Consider the following 26132-nt stretch of genomic DNA (forward strand, 5'->3'; position numbering starts at 1 on the left):
TAGACCCTTCTTCAGAAATGAAGAATTTCTGAAGAAGGGTCTAGGCCCGAAACGTCAGCCTTCCTGCTCCTCTGATGCTGCTTGGCCTGCTGTGTTCATCCAGCTCTACAACTTGTTTTCTCAGATTCTCCAGCATCTGCAGTTCCTAATATTGTTGACTTAATTCATTTTTTTAATCATTCATTCTTGGAACAAAGCATTATTTGCAACACCAGTAGTTATTGCCCATCCTTGTTAGTCTTGAAATTGAGCAGCTTATAGGGCCATTTCAGCCAAATAAGGACCATAGAATCCTTTGCTAGAGGCCTTTAATGATCAAGTTGTGTTATTATATCACACCAGGTCATATCTTGATCATGATTAGTAAAATTTGCATTTCATTTCAGAAATTTTTAATCAAACTGTACAGACATATTATGATACATCTGGAGCAGGTGGGGCTTGATCTTGGACCTTCTGGCCCAGAATTGGGACATTACCACTGTACCACAAGACCACTTCATTTCAGATTTAATCAACAGAATATAAATTACCCCAGTTGGGCCTCCAGCTAATCATCCCCACTCACCTTCCATATTATTCATTGGAAAGGCCCACAAGTTATCAGGACATGAACAAGGTTGATAATGACTTGGATAATCGCCATTCTCAGTAAACTCTGACTGATTATTTCTTGGAGGATGGGTGTTGTAGTAGTCACAGTACACAGCTGAAAGAAACAACAGCAGATCAAATATAGAGCTCTTACGTCACATAAAATATTAGCATCACTATTTCGGGTAGTAACTGTCTCTGGCAGTGTTTATTCATTGTGTTATATACACACAAATATATTTGTGTGCAAAGTGCACCAGAGTGTGTTTGCATGTCAGTTGTATTTCAGTATGGATGTGGTAAAAGTTTAGTAGTTGGTCACAAATATGGGAAGGTGAATTTAATTGGTGGGAAATTCTGAGGGAAGCAGGCAATCAGATCTTAGATGAAGACTGAAGCAGTGCATCTGTAAGCTGTTTTGTGCATGCTTTCAATCCAATTCAGGTGATAGCATATCCATAGTACATGTTGAAAGAATGCTGTTTCATGAAATGCGAGTGCAGTTCTGATTTCACAGCCATTAAAGTAGCTGTGCTTGTGGTGGAATTTGACTGTGTGCATGTATCATGTGCCATAACAACTAATATCCCCAGTAAAAAAATGGCATGACTAGTTATTGCGTCTTACACACAGTGCACTTAATGGTATCCCAACAACAGAACATAAAGGAACCTGTACCAGTAGATTCCAGTATGGGGTTACCAGAAAATGTTTGCCATTGTTTCAGTCCAGCCTACCCACCATTTCTTGGTTGGTCTCCTTTATTCCAAAATATTATTGGGCTTAAAATTCCATTGTGTTCCATTATAATTACTTTTGGGACTCTACTGAAGAGGCTCCAATTTATAATGGGAGCTTTATTCACTTTCAAGCTCTGTGTGTAAAGTTGTCTTAACCCATTCATAAAATGTGGGCTGCACTGGAATTTATTGCCCATTAAAAATTGCGAATGAGAAAATGGTGGTGAGCTACCTCCTTGAACTATCACAGTCCATGTTTTGTTCATACATGCAAAGTGTTATATGGGAGGAACAGGAAGATGTTTCCAAATCTGGATGATATCTGGTTTAGAGGATAACCTTCAGGCAACAGTGATACCAAGCATCTGCTGCGTTTGTCATTCAAGGTGGTAGAATGTGCAATTTTGGAAGTTGCTGTCGAAGGAGTCTTGGTGAATTGCTGCTGTGGATCTTGTAGATAGTACATATTGCTGTTACTGTGTATTTATGGTGGAAGAAATGAATGTTAAAGGAGGAGGGTGAAGTGTCAATCAATAAGCTCATATTGTCATGGATGGTGTTGAGCCTACTAAGAGTGCCGTCGGAGCTGCAATCATCCAGTTGAGTAGTGGCTATTCCATTCCACTCCTGAACTGTCAATTGTAGATGGTGGTCAGGATTTGAGGAGTCAGGAAGTGAGTTACTCACCACAGGATTCTTAACCTCTTGTCTGCTCTGGTCACCACAATATTTATATGGCTGATCCAGGTCAGTTTCTGGTCAATGGTAACTTGTATCATGTTCACAGGGTAGATCGTTCAATTCTCTTTTCTTGGAAATGGTCATTATCCGCACACGTGTGGCATGAATGTTACTTGCTACTTATTAGCCCAAGCCTGGATATTATTCAGATCTTGATGCATTTTAGATACAGACTGTTTCAGTATCTGAGGAATCATGAAAGGTACTAAACATTATGCAATCATCAGTGAGTGATGGAAAAGCTGAAGACAGTTGAGTTTATGCCACCATCCTGAGTATCTCCCATTGCGATGTCTTGGGATTGAGATGATTAACTTCCAAGAAGTCAACCATTTCCGTTATTGCTAGGTATGACTCCAATCAAAGGTGCATTCTCCCCCTAGTTTTCTTTGACTTCAGTTATGCTGGGGCTCCTTGATCGCATACTTGGTCAAACAATTCCTTGAAGTCAAGGCCAGTCACTGTCAGGTCACATTAGGAGTTCAGTTCTTTTGTCTGTGTTTGGATCAAAGTTTCACAGAGGTCAAGAGTTGAGCAGCCCTGAAGACACACAAACTTAGTGTCACTGAGAAGGTTTCTGCTGATCAAATGCCAAGTCAGAGTGGCATGTGATCTGGAAGACCACATACAGGTGATGATGTGGTAATGGGCAGAATTTAATCCCCCAATTCCTTAGGTTGGTTTTGTGGTAGAGGATCATTAATTCAGGCAAAAGCGCAGCTTGTGGTCACCCTACTACCTTCTTGCCACTAACTTGATCATATCTGTGGACAGAAGGCCTGTGGACGGTCTACCTGCCCTCTACAAATTCAGACCCTTAAATGCAATTACTGGGGCTTTATCCTGCAGCCACTGACAGTTACCAAATGGTGGGCAGAGGCCTCACCATGCAGGAAACAAGACAAGTGTACATGTACAAGGTTGTTTGCCAGGTCCTGGAGGAGGACACTCCTAAAAGGTATTTGGTGCTTGTTTCTCATTGAAATATATAAGATTCTTAAATGGCTTGACAAGGTAAATGCTGAGAAGATGTTTCCCCTCATGGGAGAGTCTAGGACCAGAGGGCAAAGTCTCAGGCAACAAATCAAGACTGAAATAAGGAAAAATTTCTTCTCTCAGAGGGTTGTGAGTATTTGGAACTTCTTGCCACAGACAGCTGCGTATATCTGTGACAGCAGAGTCCTTGTGTATATTTAGAGTTGAGATGGATAGATTTTTGACTATGGGGAATCAAAGGTTATGCGGAAAGGGAAAGAAAGTGGACGTGAAAAATGCAGATCACCCGTGATCTTATTGAATGGCAGAGCAAGCTCAAGGGGCTGAATAGCCTTCTCCTGGTCCTACTTCTTATGGTTTTGTGGTGGCACAAGAAAAGCCAACCCCTACTCTAGATGCTGGATCTCCTTCTTCCTTGTGCCCTCAAAACCATGAAACCCTCTTATTACCACTTTCCTGTGGCCTGGGATCTAGCAACGTTCCCTGGTCTCCGGTGATATCATACCGGCAGCAGACATTGGTGCCACCAACACTCAACAGAGCTGCTGGCCTCTGATCGGATGGCAAAAGTCAGCAGGTAGAATGTTGGCCCTGGAGTCTTTGATCTGGGGAACCTGATGCTTGCAATGTAAGGCCTACTGTGGCAAGCTTCCCCTAAAAGAAGTGAGGTGGGTCTCTCATCATTTCTTCAGCCAGGTAGGAAACCCTAGTTGCCTCCATTAAACTTACCTCATGTGTCTGGTGCCTTTTATTTTTTAAGTGGTAGAGTTCAGGGATTTAGAACATGCAAGCAATTCCTGCAGTGCATCTTCAAGATGCTACATACAACTGTGATGGTGTGCCAGTTACTATGGTGTAGTGTGCTACAGAGAATAAATGTCTAACTTGGTAGATGTGAGTCAGTCAAGTAGGCTGCTTTGTCCTGGATATTATTGAACTTCTTCAGTGTGCTGAGCCTTTACTCATCCAGAAAAATAAGCATATTCCATTACACAGCTGCCTCTGCCTTGCAGGTCGTAGACAAGATGTGTGGAAACTTGCTAGGATATCCAGACCGTAATTGTTCTTGTAGTCACAGTATTCATCTGGCTAATTCAGTAAGGTTGATGGTGAAGACTCAGTGATGGTGCTATAATTTACTGTGGTTTGGTTCTCTCTTGTTGAAGATGATCATTGCTTGCTATGTATGTTTGAATGTTCTTTGCACTTGTCAGCTGAAGTTTGAATGTTGTTCAGGTCTTGCTGCATACAGCATAGATTATTTCATTGTTTTGGGAGTAATGAATGATACTGAACCACAGAATATAAGGAAATTCACTGATAATAGAGCTAAAGATTGTTCACTGACATGAAGGTCAAAAAAAATGAGCACTAGCACAGCACGTGTCAATAAATTCAGTGAAATTTATCTGTAAAACCACATACAACAGTCATCATCAGTGTTGGCTTCCCCCAAAATAAACTATACTGAATGAATAACACACTTGTGAGATTATAGCTAAAAATTTGAAGATATAAAAAAATTAACTGTAAAAGAAACTGAATAATGGAAATTTCTGTGTAAATCAATTATCATAGCTTCGGTGGATTATGGTGCAAAAATGGATATTATGCAAATTTTCTTTCAAGGATTCAGAATTGTTAAGAAATTACTCATTTTTTAAAAATGCACTGTTAGTACACTCCCTTCAAAACCTTCTAGAATTCAATAACTTACCGCAGAAGTCAAGGCTTCTCCAGTTGATACAGACTCCAGCATCTAAGCAGGCTTTTGCATAGACAGCAACAGCACCACATAGACAGTCACAGTCTCCAAAAATGTCGCAACCACATGTAGTTTGTACACAGCTTTCATAATATGGAACTCGATAAACCTGTCAGCAAAGAGGAATTTGTATGATGATTATCAAACGACATTTTACATAAAGCAGATATATAATATGTTAGTATGTTAGGGCAGAACTTGTGAGCTCAACAGGTAAAATGACCTGAGATAGTAGGAACTGCAGATGCTGGAGAATCTGAGATAACAAGGTGTAGAGCTGGATGAACATAGCAGGCCCAGCAGCATCGGAGGAGCAGGAACGCTGACATTTCGGGCCTAGACCCTTCTTCAGAAAATGAGGCTAAATGACCTTCTCTTATTGCTACGAAAATTAACTGTAATGTTTTCTTCACTACAACAATTATAATTCTCACTCAAGGTGCTGTCTTTCCTTTAAATCTGATGTTACCCCCGTCCTCAGAAGACAAACCCTTGACCCATTATCCTTGCAAACTATTATCCAATCTCCAAACCCCCTTTTCCTTAACTAAGACCTTAAATGTGTTGTCACTTCCCAATTCCATTCCCATCCTCCACACATGATGTGGAGGTGCCAGTGTTGGACTGGGGTGGACAAAGTCAGAAGTCACATGACACCAGGTTATAGTCCAACACATTTATTTGAAATTAGAGGCTTTCGGAGCGCAGCCCCATCGTCAAGTGACTTCAACTGACCAAGGGGCCGTGCTCCGAAAGCTTGTGACTTCATCCTCTACACATTCATGGTTTGAATCCTTTCAATCAGGTGTTCACTCCTCCCACATTACCAACACACTCTTATCAACATCAGAAATGACATCCTAGGTGTCTGTTCTACAATGATTGAGATGATCAATGTTCATGCTATATTGGCTCCACCTATTCCACTAATGTCCCCCACACAGCCTCTGGCTGGAGTCAAGGAGTTCTAGTCTAATGTTTAGGTAGAACAAATATATCTATAACAGCTTCCTTAGTTTCCAGTAATTTTGCGTGACCAAATGTAGTTGTAATTACTGCTATTATGTAATAAATCTGCTTGTTACCTAAGAATAGTACACTTCCATGGATACTCCACAGTGTTGCACCTTCTACTATTAAAAAAGCAGCACAGTGGCTCAGTGGTTAGCACTGCTGCCTCAGAACGCCAGGGACATGGGTTCGATATTTTCAATTGACAATGGATGCACAACTTACACATGCAATTTGAGACAGATGTTAGAAACACTCTTGATGAGGTGGAAGCAAATTGGGGATGTATAATGTCAGTTATCCAGGGAAAGTATGCATCAGTACTGGATTGTGCGGATTGGAAATAGCCAATGTGCATACAGTTTTCAGGGTATCAGAATTCATGGAGGACAACAAAATATTTTAAAAGATGCTAAAGAAGAGATCTGGACCAGAACACCAGAAGGTCCTCACATGGGCCTGTCCGCTGGTGGAAATCTCATGGGATAGTATGCTATGGGATACTGGACTGGAGAGACACACATTGGGAATATGTCTGTGCCATTGTGGCTGTGAATACATGGAGGGGATTTTTTAATTGCAGTAGGGAAGGACATTTAGAAAAGAAATGTAAAAAAACCATGAAAAGGCCATGAATGAGCAGTGCATGAACTGCAGTTGGGTCAGACATTAGCAAAACAAAAACTGAAAGAACTGTGGATGCTGTAAATCAGGAACAAAAACAAAGTTGCTGGAAAAGCTCAGCAGGTCTGGCAGCATCTGTGAAGTTAATGTTTTGGGTCCAGTGACCCTTCCTCAGAACTGTACTGAGGAAGGGTCACCGGACCTGAAACGTTAACTCTGGTTTTTCCCTTCACAGATGCTGCCAGACCTGATTAGCAAAACAAATGTTATTCAGAATCTTGAATGGGGCATAATAGTCAGGCTGATGCAATCCATGACTAACTAACCAGTCTGGACCATCTGGAAACCTGATGTGGCCTATTGGCTAATTATTGATCATATAATTTTAAAGAGGTGTCCAGTAGTAGCTAGCCCTGTTATTATTCTGACACATGACTTTTTCACTCTTGACATTATTATGGTTATTGGACTATTTTGCTAGATGAGGTTTCTAATGTCTTAATGTTGGCTTTTGCAATAATACACTGATGGTACATATGGACCTGCCTGCTGCAAGAACTTCATAATAGCCCAGCTACTTTTCACTGAGTGATGAGTGATACCTTAAGCAATGTGAATATGGGTAAAGGCAACATAGTGATTCAATGCATGGATGCTTTGGAAATTGCTAAAGAACACATAGGAGCTTGGCTACGAATTCTTGAATTGCTTGAAGTGGATGGGTTTAAAGCCAGCTCAAGAAAAGCTAGGGAAGTGGGAAGTTCAGTATTTGGGCTTTGTGGCATCACAAGATAAATAGGAACTTCCCTGCAGCTGGAACAAGGCTACAGAGAAAATGCTGAGACCCATGAATGTGCGAGAAGTGAGAAAAGTCAAGGGACTGTTTCACTATTCAAGGACCTTTGTAAAGGACTTTGCTAAAATAGCCAACCCATGCAAGAACTGATAAAAGAGGGGAAGGCATTGCAGGATCAGATAATCAAGAATTAGCCAAATGGCAGTGAAACAGGTACTCATCTCAGAACCAACATTGGGGTTACATTGTTTGGCAAACCATTACACTTCTATACCTGCAATGTGGGAGGACTTTACAGCACTGTACTGTCTCAAGAACAGAGATTGGATGAGGCTCATCAGGTATTTTTCAACAAAGCAATCCCCCATGGTGAATAGGATGCCCCAATGTGTAGCAGGAATTGACTGTACGTTCTGGGCAGTGAAAGGCCTGCAAATCCATTGTAATGACAGGAGAGTTGATGCTGCACACAAAACACATCATTTTCTAGTCTCTGGCACATCTGAAGAAAAGCCACATCAGTCTCAAAATTCTGTTTCTCCATTCACAGATAGTGCCAGACCAATAATGTTTCTCCAGCACTTGCTGTTTTTATTTCAGATTTCCAACATCTGTAGTATTTTGCTTTTAAACACTTTACAATGTGCTCTATAGTAGAATTGTTCAATGCAGGGAAGCTGAAAACTGTGTTAAATCTGGGTGGGCAGCGGGGAAAAAAAGACAAAGCGGTTGTAATAATCTTCGACTCCAGGGTTAATCAGTAGAGGGCTTATTGCTAGAAGGGAAGAAATTTGCCACTGAACTAGATCACAATTGTCTGTAGAAGATAGATGTGTACACCTGGGCACTCTGAGGAAAAGTGAGTTAGGTGTAGATACGTCACTGTTTGTAGATAGATCTGCAGACATATCGATTAGATCCTCTGAACAGGGTGTACAATTATCGATGGACTAGGAGAGATCATGATAGGATTAGATGCCAGTGTTATAGCTGTACTGGAATAGCTTGGCTAGGGGCATGGTAAATTCTGCAGCACCAATTGTCGGTACAATTGCCAGAATATTGTTGGAACTCATTTCCTATTGGTCCTATAAGTCTCCAGTTTCTGATATCATGTGGAGTGAATCAGCTGAAGACAGGCATTTGTGATACTGGGGACCAACAGAGGAGGCAAAGGTAAATTATCCACTCTGCACTTCTGGTTGAAGATTGTTGCAAATGTTTTGGTCTCCACGTCAGCACTGATGTCTTAGGCTCCCTCATCATTGAGGATGGAGATATTTGTAGAGCTTTGTCCTCCCTTGCATTATGTTATTGTACACCACCATTGACGATGTGAGATTGCTTAGTTCAGTCTACCCTTGCTGTTTATGCTGTCTGTTATGCAAGTAGCTTCTTTGTAGCTTTGCCAGAATGACAGCTTATTTTTAGGTATGCCTGTTACTGCTCCTGGCACGTCCTCCTGCACTCTTCATTGAACAAAGGTTAATCCCTGGCTTGATGGTTATAGCATGTGAGGCACACGAGAGCCCTGGTTACAGACCTATATTCTTTTTCTTAAATCCACAGAAAGAAATGATATTCCACAGCTGACAAGGAGAAGGCAGTGTTATGAGCTAACAGCATTCTGTTATTTGTTCAGAGATAGTAGGAACTGCAGATGCTGGAGAATCCGAGACAACAAGGTGCAGAGCTGGATGAACACAGCAGGCCAAGCAGCATCATAGGAGCAGGAAAGCTGACGTTTCGGGCCTAGACCCTTCATCAGAAATGAGGTTACACCTCCCAGTCGTGAACCATTTCAACTCCCCCTCCCATTCCTCAGATGACATGTCCATCCTGGGCCTCCTGCAGTGCCACAACGATGCCACCTGAAGGTTGCAGGAACAGCAACTCACATTCCGCTTGGGAACCCTGCAGCCCAATGGTATCAATGTAGACTTCACAAGCTTCAAAATCTCCCCTCCCCCTACCACATCCCAAAACCAGCCCAGCTCGTCCCTGCCTCCCTAACCTGTTCTTCCTCCCACCTATCCCCTCCTCCCACCTCAAGCCACACCCCCATCTCCTACCTACTAACCTCATCCCGCCCCTTGACCTGTCCGTCCTCCCTGGACTGACCTATCCCCTTCCTAACTCCCCACCTACACTCACCTTTACTGGCTCCATCCCCGCCTCTTCGACCTGTCTGTTTCCTCTCCACCTATCTTCTCCTCTATCCATCTTCTATCCACCTCCCCCTCTCTCCCTACTTACTTCAGAACCCCATTCCCCTCCCCCATTTCTGATGAAGGGTCTAGGCCCGAAACGTCAGCCTTCCTGCTCCTATGATGCTGCTTGGCCTGCTGTGTTCATCCAGCTCTGCACCTTGTTGTCTCGGATTCTCCAGCATCTGCAGTTCCTACTATCTCTGAACAAATAACAGAATGCTGTTAGCTCATAACACTGCCTTCTCCTTGTCAGCTGTGGAATATCATTTCTTTCTGTGGATTTAAGAAAAAGAATATAGGTCTGTAACCAGGGAGAAGAACCTACTAACCTCATCCCGCCCCCTTGACCTGTCCGTCCTCCCTGGACTGACCTATCTCCTCCCTACCTCCCCACCTACACTCACCTTTACTGGCTCCATCCCCGCCTCTTTGACCTGTCTGTCTCCTCTCCACCTATCTTCTCCTCTATCCATCTTCTATCCGCCTCCCCCTCTCTCCCTATTTATTTCAGAACCCCCTTCCCCTCCCCCATTTCTGAAGAAGGGTCTAGGCCTGAAACGTCAGCCTTCCTGCTCCTCTGATGCTGCTTGGCCTGCTGTGTTCATCCACCTCTACCACTATCCTCTGTCTCCTACTGTCACAACAATTTTGTATCCAATTGGCTAGCTCTTCCTGAATCCTATGAGATCTAACTGTACTAATCAGACAGCCATATGGAACCTTATCAAAGGCCTTGCTAAATGACAATGTCTACTGCTCTGCCTTCATCTATCTTTTTGGTCATCTCTTCAAAATCAAGTTTGTGAGACATGATTTACCATGTACGAAGCCGTGCCCAACTATCCCAAATCTGTCCTTGATGTTCCAAAGTCCTTGCCTGTAAATCCCATCTGTCAGAAACCTCTCCAACAACTTACCTACTACTGACATCAGGTTCTATAGTTCCCTGAATTTTCCTTACAGCCTTTCTTAAATAATAGCACAACATTAGCCACCCTCCAGTCTTCAACAATCGAAGAGACAATATCTCTGCAAGGGGCCCTGCAATCTCTGTCCTAGCTTGCACAGTGTTCTGGGATACATCTGATCAGGTCCCAGGAATTTATCTACCTTTATGAGTTTTAAGACCTCCAGCACCTCCTCTTCTGTGATGTAGACTCTTTTCAAGACATCGCTATTCATTTCCCCAAGTTTCCTTGCTTTCATATCTTTCTCCATAGTAAATACTTTGTTTAGCATCTTACCCATCTCCTGTGGTTCTACACATAGATGGCCTCGTTGATCTTTAAGAAGCCCTTTTCTCTCCCTACTTACTCTTTACCCCTTAATGAACTTTTAGGTTCTCTTAGAATTCTCTGTAAGTTTATTTTGGCAAAACTATTTCACATCCCCTTTTCGCCCTCCTGAATTCCCTCTTAAGTATACTCCTACTTCCCCTGTACTTCTCCAGAGATTCACTTGATTCCAGTTGTCCATGCATGATATATGCCTCCTTCTTTTTCTTGACCAGAGCCTCAAAATCTCTAGTCATCCAGAATTCCTTACACCAAACCGCCTTGCCCTTCATACTAACAGGAATATACTGTCTCATTAACTCATTTTTGAAAGCATCCCATTTGCCAGCCATCCCTTTACCTATGAACAGCGTCTACCAATCAACTTTTGAAACTGCCTGTCTAATACTGTCAAAATTTGCCTTGCTCCAATTTAGAACTTTTAACTTTTTGATCAAGCCTAGTCTTTTCCATAACTATTTTAAAACTAATAGAATTATGATCACTCCCAAAGTGCTCCCCTATTAACACTCCCAATCACTTGCCTTGGAGGGGCCTGTAGTACAATCCCATCAAGGTGATCATCCCTTTCTTATTTCTCAGTTCCACCCTTGTAGCCTCATTGGATGATTCCCCAGGAAACCATCTCTAAGTATCATCGTAATGTTGTCCCGAATCAAAAACACTCATCCTCCTCTCTTGCCTCCTTTTCTATCCTTCCTACAGCATCCATATTCCTGAACATTAAGATGCCAGTTATGTCCTTCCTTCAGCCATGTTTCCATAATAACTACGGTATCCCTGTCCCATATATCCCATTCATGCCCATGATTGCTGTCATGCAGTAAAATACATCTTTATTCGTATAAGACCCTGAGTTTGTTGACTTGCTCACCGAGCTGATTTTTGTTCAGACATTTCGTCACCATGCTAGGTGACATCATCAGTGGAGCCTCCAATGAAGCGATGTTATTCTACTCAGCTTGGAATTTATACTGTCCAGCCCGTTATGGTGAGTACTGTCATTTCTGGTTTTGGTCTGTCAGAGACACGCCAGGGAATACCTGGAGGCCTGGCATTCCAACTGGAACTCCATCAACAAACACACTGAACTGGACCCGATATACAAACCACTGAAAAACAGAACTGGAAGTGATGCCAACCCCAGCAAGCTGAGGCATATAAATAACAATAGGGACAGAACACCAATGCTTCACCGGAGGCGCACTGACGATGTTACCTAGTAGGGTGACTAAATGTCTGCAACCAAACACACTGGCTCAGTGAGCAAGTCTACAATCTCATTCATGAATACCTCTTGACCTGTTCTGTGATATTAATTCAATTAACTCCTAATTTGAACAAAAAACATTGTTTAGAGAGAAGAAAGAGAAAAATATCAACCAATCAATAAATTTTTTTCCTTGTTAAGCCACATTTTGATTTGACCTAGTGGTATTATCACTGGACTGTTAATCCAGAGACCCAGATAACATTCTGGAGGCTCGGGTTCAAATCCTGATATGGCAGATGGTGGAATTTGAATTCAATAAATATCTGGAATTAAGAATCTAATGATGACCGTGAATCCATTGTTGATTGTTGGTAAAACCCATCTGGCTCACTAATGTCCTTTAGGGAAGAAAACTGCCATCCTTACCTGGTTTGGCCAACATGTGATTCTAGACCCACAGCAATGTGGTTGACTCTTAACTGCCCTCTGGGCAATTAGGGATGGGCAATAAATACTGCACAACAAGCGACACCCTCATCCCGTCAATGAATAAAGAAAAAAAAATCTATCCTCTTAATGTTTATGCATTACTCTCTCTAGCTCCCTTTTGTCCTTGCAATATTCTTTCACTGCTGTCTCACAGGCTTACTTTTATCCTCTCATTATTCTTTCATTGCTTCCCCTCATGATTCTTGCAATATACTCTTATAAGTTCAATTCGATCCTCTCACTATTTTTGCACTGGTCTCTCAAGTTTCCTTTCATTATTTCATTATTTTGCATTGCTCTGTCTCAAGCTCCCTTTTATTCTTTCACTCCACTGCTTTCCTTTCAGATTCCCTTTTATTCTCTCAAGATTCTTGCGTTGCTCCCCCTGAAGCTCAACTTTATCCGATCACTATTCTTTGACTGCTTGCTCTCCAGGTCATTTTTATTCTCTAAGTGGTCTTGCTCTTTTATCCTCTCACGTTTCTCGTACTGCTCTCTCTGGGGCTCACACTTTTATTCTCCCACTATTTTTATGGAAACTTCTCTCAGGATTCCTAACCTTTTCATCTTCTGAAGGAAAACAGTAAAACTTGCAAATGATACACCCTGGTCTGACTCATCTCGTGTACTTTAAAATGCAGTTCCCATGTGACCAGTATGTTCATAGATAACATACAGATGCAATGACACAAATACAAACCTAATAAACATTTGAAAGAGATTTAAATGTTTGTAATGGAACTTATTTTCGCCTAAAACATTGCCTCCAAGACTACCCAGAATTATACCACAACCTCGCAGGTGTGCACATACTATATTTTAGAAACTTGTAAACCAGAATCTGCCTGGCCTCTGAAAATCAAAAACAAATGGGTGCGGGCTCTACAGGACCCTCACATACAACATGACTGAAAGTTGCCATAATTTCAACTGTGCAGTTCTGGTCTGGCCTAGACCTAAAATGGGGAAAAGGTATAATTGAAAATGAATGGGTCTAGAGCAATCTCTCTAATTCCCTGATTTGCTCAGAGGGCCCTCAATATGCTTGTTTAATTTTGATACAGAGATGACATTTCTTTTCTATTTGGGTTAGTAAATATAATAGTCATTTGCTTAAAAGCACTGACAGGCATGCCTCATTTGGTAATCTCTCTAACCACTCACCAACTAGAAACACTGAACCATTCTGCAATCATATGAAAAATACTCACCAGATTGTGACATGGTTCAAAGACATTGCTGTGAATTATATGACATTGTTTCTCTGCCCAGGCCAAACGATATGGATTTAGCTCACACGGACGCAAAATTTCAGTCACATCTTGACATAAAGGCTCTTCCTTCCAAGTATTTGCAAATTCTAATGCATTGGAGGCCAAGTATTGGCTGCGAGTTATAAAATCATCTCCTATATCACCATTGAAATTTCCACATAGTCCACAGAGTGAAAGCTGTTGAGATGCAAGTGAATTAATATTTGCTGATTGTGCATATTTCTCAACACTGTATTCCTTGTGTTTTCTTTTTAGAACTATTTGTCTTGCTATGCTACATAACCTCTACTTCTTTCTCTTTACATGGAGAGAAACCAGACATTCACATAATGCTTCCACAAAGCAACAAGGCAGCCATAGAAATGTAGTAGCATAGACAATGCAGTCCATTAGTACACAATAACGTGCATTGATAGTTTGCATTCCCCCAAAAAAAAATGTATTAGTGATCCATCATTACAGCACCTGCACATAATTGATCCATCGCTCCCATAGAATGCATGTTACACAGAATATATGCAGGATAAAATCAGTTGTTGCACAGATTACACATTGATTACACGTTAATTTGAATGCTATAGGAATTACATGTGGGTGAGATGTGGTATGTCAGAAGTAAGACACTGAATAAGGTCAGATATTGCAGTTTTTACAAATTGCATAGGATTGGGTGAATTATGAAAGTTACAAGTAGCCTATGAGCAGGTATTACAGCAGTTTAATTTGGGTAAGATCATATATTGTAGAAGTTAGATAATGGGAATCTTATGGTGGTGTGTTAGTGACCTACCTTTAGGTTGGAAGGTCTAGATTCAAGACCCACCTGATCCAGAGATGCATCATGGAAAGTTTGAACAGATTGATTAAAAATAACAAGTTACACGTAGAGTAAGGATGACTAATATTGTGGTTTCATGTTAAACTCTATCACAAATTCTGGCCTGCTACATTATGCTTTCAATTGCAGGCAGCACTGGGAAATTAGTTGCTAATAAGTGTTGCTACAGCATGCAAATTCCAAAATCCAAAAGTTGCAGTTTGCCTAACTGGAATCTGTCAGTGCAAAAACTTGAGAAGATTGTGAGTCATTGACCCATTTTTTATGTTAGTAAAGTTGTTCCTAATATTATCATTAGTACTTTTCTCAGTAATTTAGAATATATTCTCTTCAGTCTGGGTGAGGTTTTAGGGTAGCTTACCTCTTCACCCATGTTTGTGCTATCCACTTTCCAAATAACTCCTCCTGTGTTGTGACAATGGCTTGGATCTTGCGGTTAGTGAGAACGTCGAAGCATATACCATTAAATGTGCGTAAAACTTCATTCTTACCCTTCTTATTGACTGTTATGGGAACTTACACACCCAACTGCAGTGTGAATCCATTGGTTAACAGACTGGAGGAGCCTAGTGCCGTGGTGAATTCCTGACAAAGCTAAACATCTTCTGAGGACACGGGAAAAGCATAATTTGAAGCCAAGACGTTCAGGAATATGAAAACACTCATGCCCCTCCACCACCCTAGCTTCTCAGTCCTAACAATGGGGTGCAGTGGTGGGGAGCTTCAATTGAAAATAAATCAAATAAAAAACTAAGAATTATTTAGAAAAATCAAGTGATGAAAGGTTAATGGTACATCATTAATTCTGAGACTATTATTAAGCTAAAAACCATGAGGGGCATTTCTTTAGCTAATGTTGTCAGAAGGGAGCATCAATGTATCCATGCAACAGTCAGGACAGCAAATTCCAACAACAGCCAACAAGAAAAGGAAAAGTATACTTACATATGTAGTCAACAGTGTATGCCTCTGATTTGTCACTGATCCTAAGATCCAGGGTGTTAACATGGTACAGAAGGAGGTAGTTGAATAATTGAGTCAGATAAATATAAATGAAGAGGAAATAGTTATGAGGTTAGTTGCGCTCAAAGTAGAAACATCACCCAGTCTGAATAGAATATGCCCCCAGGTTATTGAATACAGATGTTCTGGTGACAATCTTCAAGTTGGTCTCAGAGGACTACAGGATATAACAATGAAACATCTCTTTAATACACTGGAAACATGACAAATTATAGACCAGTCACCTTAAACCTGAATGGTAGGGAAACGTTTAGAGGCAATAATAAGGTCAACATTAACTTCATTTGGAAAACTACTGGTTTAGAACATAGAATAATACAGCACAGGAATAGGACCTTCAGCCCACGATGCTATGCCGAACATGACGCCAAAGTAAACTATTCCTTTCAGCCTGCCCTTGTTCCATATCCCTCCATCATTGCATATTCATGTGCTTATCTAAAAGTCTCTTAAATGCCCCCTATCATATCTGCTTCCACCATCACCCCTGGCACTGTGTTCCAGACTGTTTCCACTCTCTGCGTAAAACACTTGCCCCTCACATCTCCTTTCTACTTTCCCCCTCTCACCTTAAATGCACGCCCCCTAATTTTAGACATTTCAACTCTGGGAAAAAGATTCTGACTGTCAACCCTATCTATACATTTCGTAATTTTATAGACTTCTATCAAGTCTCTCCTCAGCCTCTGCCACTCCAGATAAAACAACCTGAGTTGTGTCCATCCTGGGCCTCCTCCAGTGCCACAATGATGCCACCCGAAGGTTGCAGGAACAGCACCTCATATTTCGCTTGGGAACCCTGCAGCCCAATGGTCTTAATATGGACTTCACAAGCTTCAAAATCTCCCCACCCCCGACCTCATCCCAAAACCAGCTCGGCTCGTCCCCGCCTCCTTGACCTGTCCATCTTTTCTCCCACCTATCTGCTCCTCTCACCTCAACTCCCACTCCCACCTCCTACCTACCAGCCTCATCCCCGCCTCCTTGACCTGTCCGTCTTCCCTTGACTGACCAACCCCCATCCTAACTCCCTACCTACACTCACCTTTACTGGCTCCAACCCCGCCTCCTTGACCTGTCCGTCTCCTCTCCACCTATCTGCTCCTTTATCCATCTTCCATCCTCCCCCTCGCTCTCTATTTATTTCAGAATCCCCTTCCCCTCCCCCATTTCTGAAGAAGGATCCAGACCTGAAACGTCAGCTTTCCTGCTCCTCTGATGCTGCTTGGCCTGCTGTGTTCATCCAGCTCCACACTTTGTTATCTCAGATTCTCCAGCATCGGCAGTTCCTACTATCCCCGACTTTTTCTAGCCTTTCCTTATAGCTCATACCCTCTAATCCAAGCAGCATCCTGGTAAACCTCTTCTGCATCCTCTCCAAAGGTTCTACATTCTTCCTGTAATGTGGCGACCAGAATTGAATGCAAGAGTGGCCCAAACACAGTTTTATAAAGCTGCAACATGACATCCTGACTCTTGTATTCAACTCCCCGACCAATAAAGGTAAACATACCATATGCCTTCTTTACCACCCTATCTACATGCGTGGCCACTTTCAGGGAACTATGGACTTGAACCTCAAGATCCCTCTGTGTATCAATGCTGTTCAGCGTTCTGCCATTAACTGTATACTTTTCCTTAACATTTGATCTCCCAAAGTGCAGCACCTCAAACCAATACGAATTAAATTCCATTTGTCATTTCTCCGCCTATATCTGCAACTGATCTATATCCCGCTGGATCCATTAACAACTTTCTACATTATCCACAACTCCACCGATTTTTGCATCGTCTGCAAAGTTACTAACCTATCCATCTACATTTTCATCCATGTTATTTATATATATCACAAATAGCAGAACTCCCAATATGGATCCCTGAAGAACACCACTAGTCACAGACCTCCAGCCTGAGAAACAACCTCCCAACACTGCCCTCTGGCTTCTATGGACAAGCAAATTCTGAATCCATGAAGCCAACTCATTGTGGATCTCATGCATTTTAATCTTCTGGATGAGCCTACCATGAGGGACATTGTCGAAAGCCTTATTAAAATCATTTAGACAACATCCACTGCTCTACCCTCAATCACATTTGTCACCTCCTTGAAAAATTCAATCAAGTTAGTAAGACATAACCTGCTCTGCATAAAGCCATGCTGACTGTCCCTAATTAGGCCAGGCTTTTCCAAATGCGTGTAAATCTTATCCCTCAGAATTCTCTCCAGTAGCTTCCCGACCACCGATGTGAGACTCACTGGTGTATAGTTTCCTGGATTATCCCTATTGCCCTTCTTGAACACAGGAACAAAAATAGCTGCTCACCAGTCCTCTGGGACCTCTTCAATGGCTAATCAGCATACAAAGATCTTGGTTGAAACCCCAGCAATCTCCTCTCTTGGCTCTCTCAGAACCTGGGGTAGATACCATTGGGCCCTGGGGACGTAACCACCTTAATGCTCTTCAAGAGACCCAACACCACTTCTTTCTTGATCTCAAAATGCCCTAGCATATTAGCATGCTCCACACAAACCGCAGTAGCCTTCATATCCTTCTCTTGGGTGAATACTGTCGCAAAGTACTCATTTAGGATCTCACCCACATTTTCTGCCTCCAAGCACAAATTCCCTCCTTTATCCTTGAGTGGTCCTACCCTCTCTCTAGTTATCCTCTTGTTTTAATGTATGTATAAAATGCCTTGGGATTCTCTTTAATCCTCCTTGCTAACATCATTTCATGGCCACTCCTTGCTCTCCTAATTCCCTGCTTAAGTTTTTTCCTGCTTTCTTTATATTCCTCATGGTCCTTGTTCAATTTTAGCTTCCAAAACCTTACATATGCTTCTTTTTGCCTCTGACTAAATTCACAACCTTCCTCGCTGTCCAAGGGTCCCTTACTTTGCCACCCTTGTCCTTCCTCTTTACTGGAACGTGACGGTCCTGAACTCTCATCAGCGGGTCTTTAAATAATTCCCTTATGTCAAATTTGGACTATCCTGATAACAGCTCCTGCCAATTAACACTCCCTAGCTCCTGCCTAATACTGACGTAATTTGTCCTCCCCCAATGTAGTACCTTGCCACAAGGTCCTGGCTTTTCCTTATTCATAGCTATCTTAAAATGTTAGGAGTTGAGATCACTGTTTCCAGAATGTTCTCCCATTGAAAGGTCAGTCGCCTGGCCAGGCTCACTAGCCAGTACAAGGTCCAGCATGGCCCCTCTTCTAGTTGTACTATCCACACACTGTTTCAAGAAACCCTCTTGGATGTACTTAACAAATTCTGCCCCATCTAATTTCACTTAAATCAGAGAATCCCTACAGTGTGGAAACAGGCCCTTCGTCCCAACAAGTCCACACCGACCCTTGGAGCATCCCACCCAGACCCATCCCCCTATAATCCACCTAAGCTATATATCCTGGAACACTATGGGCAATTTAGTATGGCCAATCCATCTAGCCTGCACATTTTTGGACTGTGGGAGGAAACCAGAACACCCGGAGGAAACCCACGCAGACACGGGGAGAATGTGCAAACTCCACACAGACAGTCGCCCGAGGGTAGAATCGAACCCAGGTCCTCCGGCGCTGTGAGGCAGCAGTGCTAACCACCGAGCCACCGTGCCGCTAATTTTCTGAAGAAGGGTCCCAACCTGAAACGTCCGCTTTCCTGCTCCTCTGATGCTGCCTGGCCTGCTGTGTTCCTCCAGCTCCACACTGTGTTATCACAGACTCCAGCATTGGCAGTTCTTACTATCTCTGCCCCATCTAAGCCTCTTACCCTAAGGGATTCCTAACCAATATTGGGGAAATTACAGTCACTCACTATGACAATTCTGTTTTCATTGCATCTTTCCATTACCTGCCTACATATTTGTTCCTCAATATTCTGGTGGCTGTTGTGGGGCCTATGGTATAATCCTATCAGAGTGAATGCACCCATCTTATTTTTGAGCCTTCTACTCATACTGCCTCAATGCATCAGCCTTCCAGTATGTCCTCTCTGAGTGCATGCCCCCTGACCAGAAATGCAATTTCTCCACCTCTTTTACCTTCTTCTCTGTCTCAACTAAAACAATGAAACCCTGGAACGTTCAGCAGCCCATCCTGTTCCTCCCTCAACCAAGTGTCCGTAATGACCACAATATCATAATCCCATGTACTGAACCAGGCTCTAAGCTCATCTGCCTTACCTATAATATTCCTTGTTTGTTAAATTGTATTTGGCTTACTAGTTAGAGATTTTTGACATAATAGAGGGCACGATTGGTGATGTTTTAATTGTGTAGATGGACTTTTCAAAAGGCATTGCATAGGTGTCATAATAGTAGACAAGTCAGCATATTTGAAACTTTTGGGATTAAAAGAGAAGTGCTTGCACAGACACAATACAGGTTGTAAGGCTATAAGCATAGAATAGTGGTTAGTAATTGTTTTCAGACTGGTGGAAAATATATATGGTGTTCTCTAACACAGGAGCCACCTTGTCGATTTTGTTTGATTTTCTAATGACCTGGACTTGGCATAACAGGCATAATTTCAATATTTATGTATGAAACAAAACTCAAATGCAGAAAATAGCAAGGATTGTAACAGACATCAGGAGAACACAAACATAGAGATGGAATTTAATGTGAAGAGATGAATTTTAGTATAAGTATGAAAAAAGACAATATGAACTAAATGGTTACATTTTAAAGAGGAAGGAGTTGGGTACAAAGAGACCTGATTATGTATGGGTACGCAAATCTTTGAGGGTACAGAAGACAAGTTGACAAAACTTTTAAAAATCTATATGAAATCCTAGGCTTTAAAAATAGATACATTGAGTGCAAAAACCAAGAAGTGATAGTAAACCTTTTAAAAATATTGATTAGAGGGTGTAGAATTGATTACTTGGAATAGCACTAGTGATGTGGGATTTCTGTTAGATGGAGATAGTAGATATCCTCAATTTGTTTCTTTAGACCACTGAGGTTAAGGGCTGATTTAATAGAAGTGTTCAAAACCAAGAAAGCTTTGATACGAATGAATGAGGAGAAACTGTTTTTTGTGGCAGAAGGATTGATTACCAGGGGACACAGCCTTAACGTATTTGGCTGAAGAACGAAAGACAAAATAAGGAGGGTTTTTCTTAACGTGAGTTGTTATGGTCAGGTATCTATCACCTTGAAGCTTACAGTCTAATGTAATAATTACAGCACAGAAATAGATCAATTGGCTGTAACAGCGTTTGTACTTCACATGAACTTCTTTCCACTGGGCCAATTTGTCTCACCCTCTCTCAACAGTAGGAAAAAATTCAATAATAATTTTCAAGAGGAACTTTGCACAGCAAACTTAGGGATAAATGGCAAAATGAATTGTTACTTTCAATGTGGTGGCTGTTATGATCCCTATAAATGGGAATAATCTGCGCTCAGTGCAACAAGTATAGCTATAATTTCTCTGCACCAAGTGCATTGCTTGCTTCATATGATAATGGTAAATGAATACATGGTTATCAATCTGTATGCAAATTATTGTGAACTATCATTCCTTACCTGTTGCATTCTGGTGAAGCGAATGAATGTATTTGTATTCTTGTTCCATAACATTTGTAGTAGGTGACCCCCAGGGATTACTACTTCGAGAGATACATAAAGTGGATTGATTTGGATGTTGAATTTGTCAGCTGCATTTTCAGGTGTTATCTTGTAGATTGCATCTCTCATTTCTATCAGAACATCCTTGAACAGAAGCAGATAGTTCAATTTTTAAATTCAGATACCTTTTTGCATTACCAATATAGGATTCTATCTGTTGGGATCTCTTTGCTTATTAATTGGTTTGATGACAGTCCAGATAGACTTGACTCTTTATTCTCGAATTTATATCCTTTTTAAGTTAGACAAGTTTAAAACAGGGCAAAGTGAGGGAGAATGGAATGGAGAGATTCCACTAAAGAATGAGAAGGACAGATTAACATGGGAGACAGAGACAAACACAGATTGAACAATTTGAATGAGTGAAACACACTGAGCCAGTGAGAGAATGTGAGTGACAGACTCATCCAGAAAGAGTAAAAGGCAGACCAATACAGAAAGAGGGATAGAGAGAGAGAGAGAGAGAGAGAGAGAGAGAGAAAGAAAGAAACAGTGAGCAACATGTTGATCAATCAAGAGTGAGAATGGAATAACCCAATGAATGGCAATAAAAAGGGGAAAATTAAACTTGTTTTGGAGATTTAGGAACAGTGTTAGTAGACTCCCAATGATGTATAGGGTGACCTAGTGAGGGACAGTAACCCAGTAAGTCTGACGAAGGGTCAGTGACCTGATGAGTATTAGCATGATGAACAAAACAAATGACCCAGTGAGGTAGTATAAGAATCTATTAAAATAGACTGAGTAACTGAGTAATGTAGTTAGAGAGAGAAAAAGACTGACACAATAAGAGGAGTGAAGAGGACACTGAAAGGCAAGGAAGTTGGGATGCAGTTCTCCAGCTATCAAAGAATTGGAAATCAGTGAGAAAGTTGGAAAAATGCAAGTGTTGAGCCGTGTATTGGGCTGCATATTAGTGGCCTATATTCTTCTTGAGAGTTCACAAGGCAGACTCCTGTTCCTTCTTTCTGCATCAATTTAAGAAAGGTTAATTCCAAATTCCTTTCTCATGTAGCATCCAGAATTCTTTTGAGACTTCTTGTCACTCAGTATAGATGAGTGATACATACTTCAATAATGTACCTCTTGAAACTGAGGTCAAAACCCCTGACACTTGTACAGGTTCTTGCTTGTTTGGCATGGGTTTCGTGGTGCCCTTGTTGAAGACCTTGGAAAAGGTGATAGAAGGTGGACTCTGATTTGTAACAAGTTTCTAAATGCAGCATTAGGTTTTTACAGCTGTAACAATTATTATCGTTGGAATTAAAATCTCCTGACAGGAGGAAAGAACTCACCTAGTGATACAAGTTGAGAGGCATAACCTATGCTAGTGATAGATCGAGGGAGCATATTTGTAACATTTGTGATGCAGCAATCCTGAACAACTCATCAAACGCTTGGCATGTAAATTATAAAAATTACAAAGATGTAAACATTCGGACAACAGTCTAAATTCCATCTACAGTTTAATAATTATTATTGTACCAATGCTTTTCAGAGAAACTTACTGCACCTGTGAGTTCAGTCTGATTGACTAAATCCTGTACAAATCAAATCTATGAATTGGCATTTGAATGCAGGCAACATATTGGTTCTCGCACCTAGTTATAAACTGTTGATACTGTAGATTGTTGGACTGGATTGTGACAGTAAGCAGTTGTGAGATTTTGTACTTGCTGCAGGAACTCAGACTGCCAGGCAGCCTAGGACCAGACTCTGGACTCTGACCCGAATACCCTCTAACAGCCTGATACTGCTGGTCGCCACCACTGTGGGCTTTGCCTCCTGCTCCACCACAGTAGTGACTAGAAATGATTGGCGGAAGATGACTGTTTAATAACATTCCCTCACAACCACCACCAACTGCCCCCAATCTTACACAACAGCTGATCTCCAGTTTTTGCTGCCTTTAGGTGTAGATCAATCATCATAGAATCCCTACAGTGTGGAAACAGGCCCTTCAGCCCAACAAGTCCACACCGACCCTTGGAGCATCCCACCCAGACCCATCCCCCTATAACTCACCTAAGCTACACATCCCTGAACTCTACGGGCAATTTAGCATGGCCAATCCACCTAAACTGCACATCTTTGGACTGTGGGAGGAAACTGGAGCACCTGGAGGAAACTCACGCTGACATGGGGAGAATGTGCAAACTCCACACAGACAGTTGCCCTAGGGTGGAATCATACCCAGGTCCCTGGTGCTGTGAGGCAGCAGTGCTAACCAGAGCCACCATGCCGCCCCATCTTGTTCTGACCTTGTTCTGTAGATCTTGTTCGGCGGGCACCACGTGGTGGTCAGCGTGCCCACATGTTAAAAGAATCCACACACAAGCATCCTCCGCCCAAATGATTTTTGGGACCTGGAATGCCAGGACCCTTATGGATAACCCTACTAATATCAGACTGGAATGTCACACTGCAGTCAAACACCGGAAACTCAGCACTCCAACATGGACATTGTCACCCTGAACAGGACAGGGCGGGGGAAGGCCTACTTCAAGTACAAGGTGGTCGTTACACCTTCTTCTGGAAAGGATAAACAGAAGAAGAATGCCATCTCCATGGCACTGTTATAAGAAACAAACTGGTTGGACACCTCAAATAGTCCTCCTTTGGGTGAGAAAGTGTCTCATGACCCGGCAAATTACTCTTGTCCGGAAGCAGCACATCACAACTGTCAGTGCCTACGCCCTGACCCTAGAAGCAATGGACAAGACAAAACAGACATTCTATACTAGCAGTGACTAAGTGCTGTCCTGTATCTCCAAGGAAGATAAGTTGATTCTTCTCGGCGACTTCAATGCCAGAGTTAGGAGGGACACAAACCTTTGGAAAGGCATGTTAGGCAAGGAAAGTGGAGGGAAACAAATTCCAACGGAGTCCTCCTCCTGATGAAGTGTCCAGAACATGACCTTATCATAAAAGTTCTGTTCCACCACAGGGGCAAGCAAAAGGCCTCATGGCAACACCGGCACTCCAAGCACGTCACCCAATAAAAACCATCATTCAAGTGAGGGAACTGCAAAGATGTCCATATTACCTATGCTATATGATAGGAGACGATGACTGCTGGACCAACTCTAACCCTCTGCACCATTTCTATCAAACTAGCCCTAATCCTGCAGAGGCCGAAACAAGTTTGTCACCAGAGATTCAGTGTTGATGGACTCTGAGACCCTGAGAAGAAAGAACAACTCAGGCAGCGCCTCATACCCAACATAGCGATGAACATCTGGTCCACCCTCAAAGCAGTCAGCACTTGCATAGGGACATTTGGCCTCTCTACTGGGAAACACAAAACTTGGTTCAATGAGAAAGATCAGGACATCTCCTAGACTACAAAATAAGGTGTCCCTGAACTGGCAGCTCCACCAAAACTGGAGCAAGAGGAAACAAGCCTATAGCCAACTGAAGGCTGAGATGCAACAAAGAACTCACGACCTAAAGAACAGATAGTGAATGGAAAGAGTGAAGGAGACTCAGCAACTCTCTGGCAACCACGCCATGTGTGACTTTTTCAGTCCAATCAAAGCCCTGTATGGGATCTACTGCCTTGGCAGCCAAAAACGAGTGTTGCTCATCAAGGACCAAGTGGAGACAGCACTTTGAGAACCTCCTCAACCCAGATGCAGCCTTCGATGTAAGTCATCCCATAATATACTACCCACACTTCCAACCCATGAAGTCAAAAAAGCCACATGGCAGCTGAAAAACATCAAAGCCTCTGGCACAGATTAAAACCCCTGAAATACTAAAATACGAAGGACAGGCACTTTTCAACACAAATCCACAATCTCATCTGAAAGGAAGTGAGCATGCAGGAGATCTCAGAGATGCCGTAATTGTGAGCATCTTCAAGAAAGGAGATAGGTCCAGCTACGGTAATTACAGAGGGATTTCTGTACTGTCAGTCATGAGAATCCTCCTCGACTCCTCCTCCATGTGGCTGAAGAGCTCCTTCCTGAGTCTCAATGCAGCTTCTGCCTCTAAAGAGGGACAATGGACATGATTGTCAGTGCATGAAAAATACAATAAAAGTGCAGGGAACTGCACCAACCTCCGTCCATTGCCTTCTTTGATCTCACAAAGGCCTTTGACTCTGTCAATTATAACGGATTGTCAGAGAGTCATACAGCATGGAAAAAGACCCTCTGGTCCAACCAGTCCATGCCGAACATAATCCCAACTAAACTAGTCCCACTTACCTGCGCTTGGCCGATATCCTTCCAAACATTTCTTATTCATGTACTTATCTAAATGTTTCTTAAATGTTGTAACTGAACCTGCAACCAGTACTTCCTCTGGAAGTTCATACCACACATGAAACACCCTCTGTGTAAAAAAATTGACCCTCTTGTCTTTCTTAAATCTGTCTTCTCTCACCTTAAAAATTTGCCCATGGTCTTGAAATTCCCCACTCTAGGGAAAAGACACCTGCCGTTCACCTTATCGATACTCTTTATTATTTTATAAACCTCTAAAAGGTCACCTCTTAACCTCTTATGCTCTGTTGAAAAAGTCCCAGCCTATCCAGCCTCTCCTTACAACTCAAACTCTCCATTCCCAGCAACATCCTGGTAAATCTCTTCTGAACCTTTCCAGCTTAATAATATCCCTCCTATAACAGGGAGACCAGAACTGGACACAGTTGGAATGTGTGGAATGTGGAATGTCCTCCTCAAATTCAGCTGTCACAGAAATTCGTCACCATTCTCCAGCTGCTTCACGATGACATGCAAGCTGTGATCTCACCAATGAATCCACCATAGAGCCAACATAAGTGCAATGTGGGGTCAAGCAGGGTTGGATCAGATCACCAACACTCTTCTCCATCTTCCTTGCTGCAACACTCCACCCCACCTCCATGCAGCTTCCT

At 42.2% G+C, this 26132-nt stretch overlaps 1 protein-coding gene across 1 annotated transcript in view; it reads right to left on the minus strand.

Annotated features, from left to right (window-relative positions):
* LOC109935051 (mucin-6-like) overlaps positions 1–26132 on the minus strand; it is a 95581-nt gene that overhangs the window by 18027 nt on the left and 51422 nt on the right. Inside the window, exons 9-12 of the mRNA XM_048607278.1 lie at positions 21149–21334; positions 13686–13925; positions 4789–4945; positions 569–709 (exon numbers count right to left, since the gene is read on the minus strand). Coding sequence (XP_048463235.1) covers positions 569–709; positions 4789–4945; positions 13686–13925; positions 21149–21334 — 724 coding nt within the window. The remainder of the gene's footprint in view (positions 1–568; positions 710–4788; positions 4946–13685; positions 13926–21148; positions 21335–26132) is intronic.

Source organism: Rhincodon typus, chromosome 17, assembly GCF_021869965.1.
Source record: "Rhincodon typus isolate 14 chromosome 17, sRhiTyp1.1, whole genome shotgun sequence".
NCBI classification, from domain to species: Eukaryota; Metazoa; Chordata; class Chondrichthyes; order Orectolobiformes; family Rhincodontidae; genus Rhincodon; species Rhincodon typus.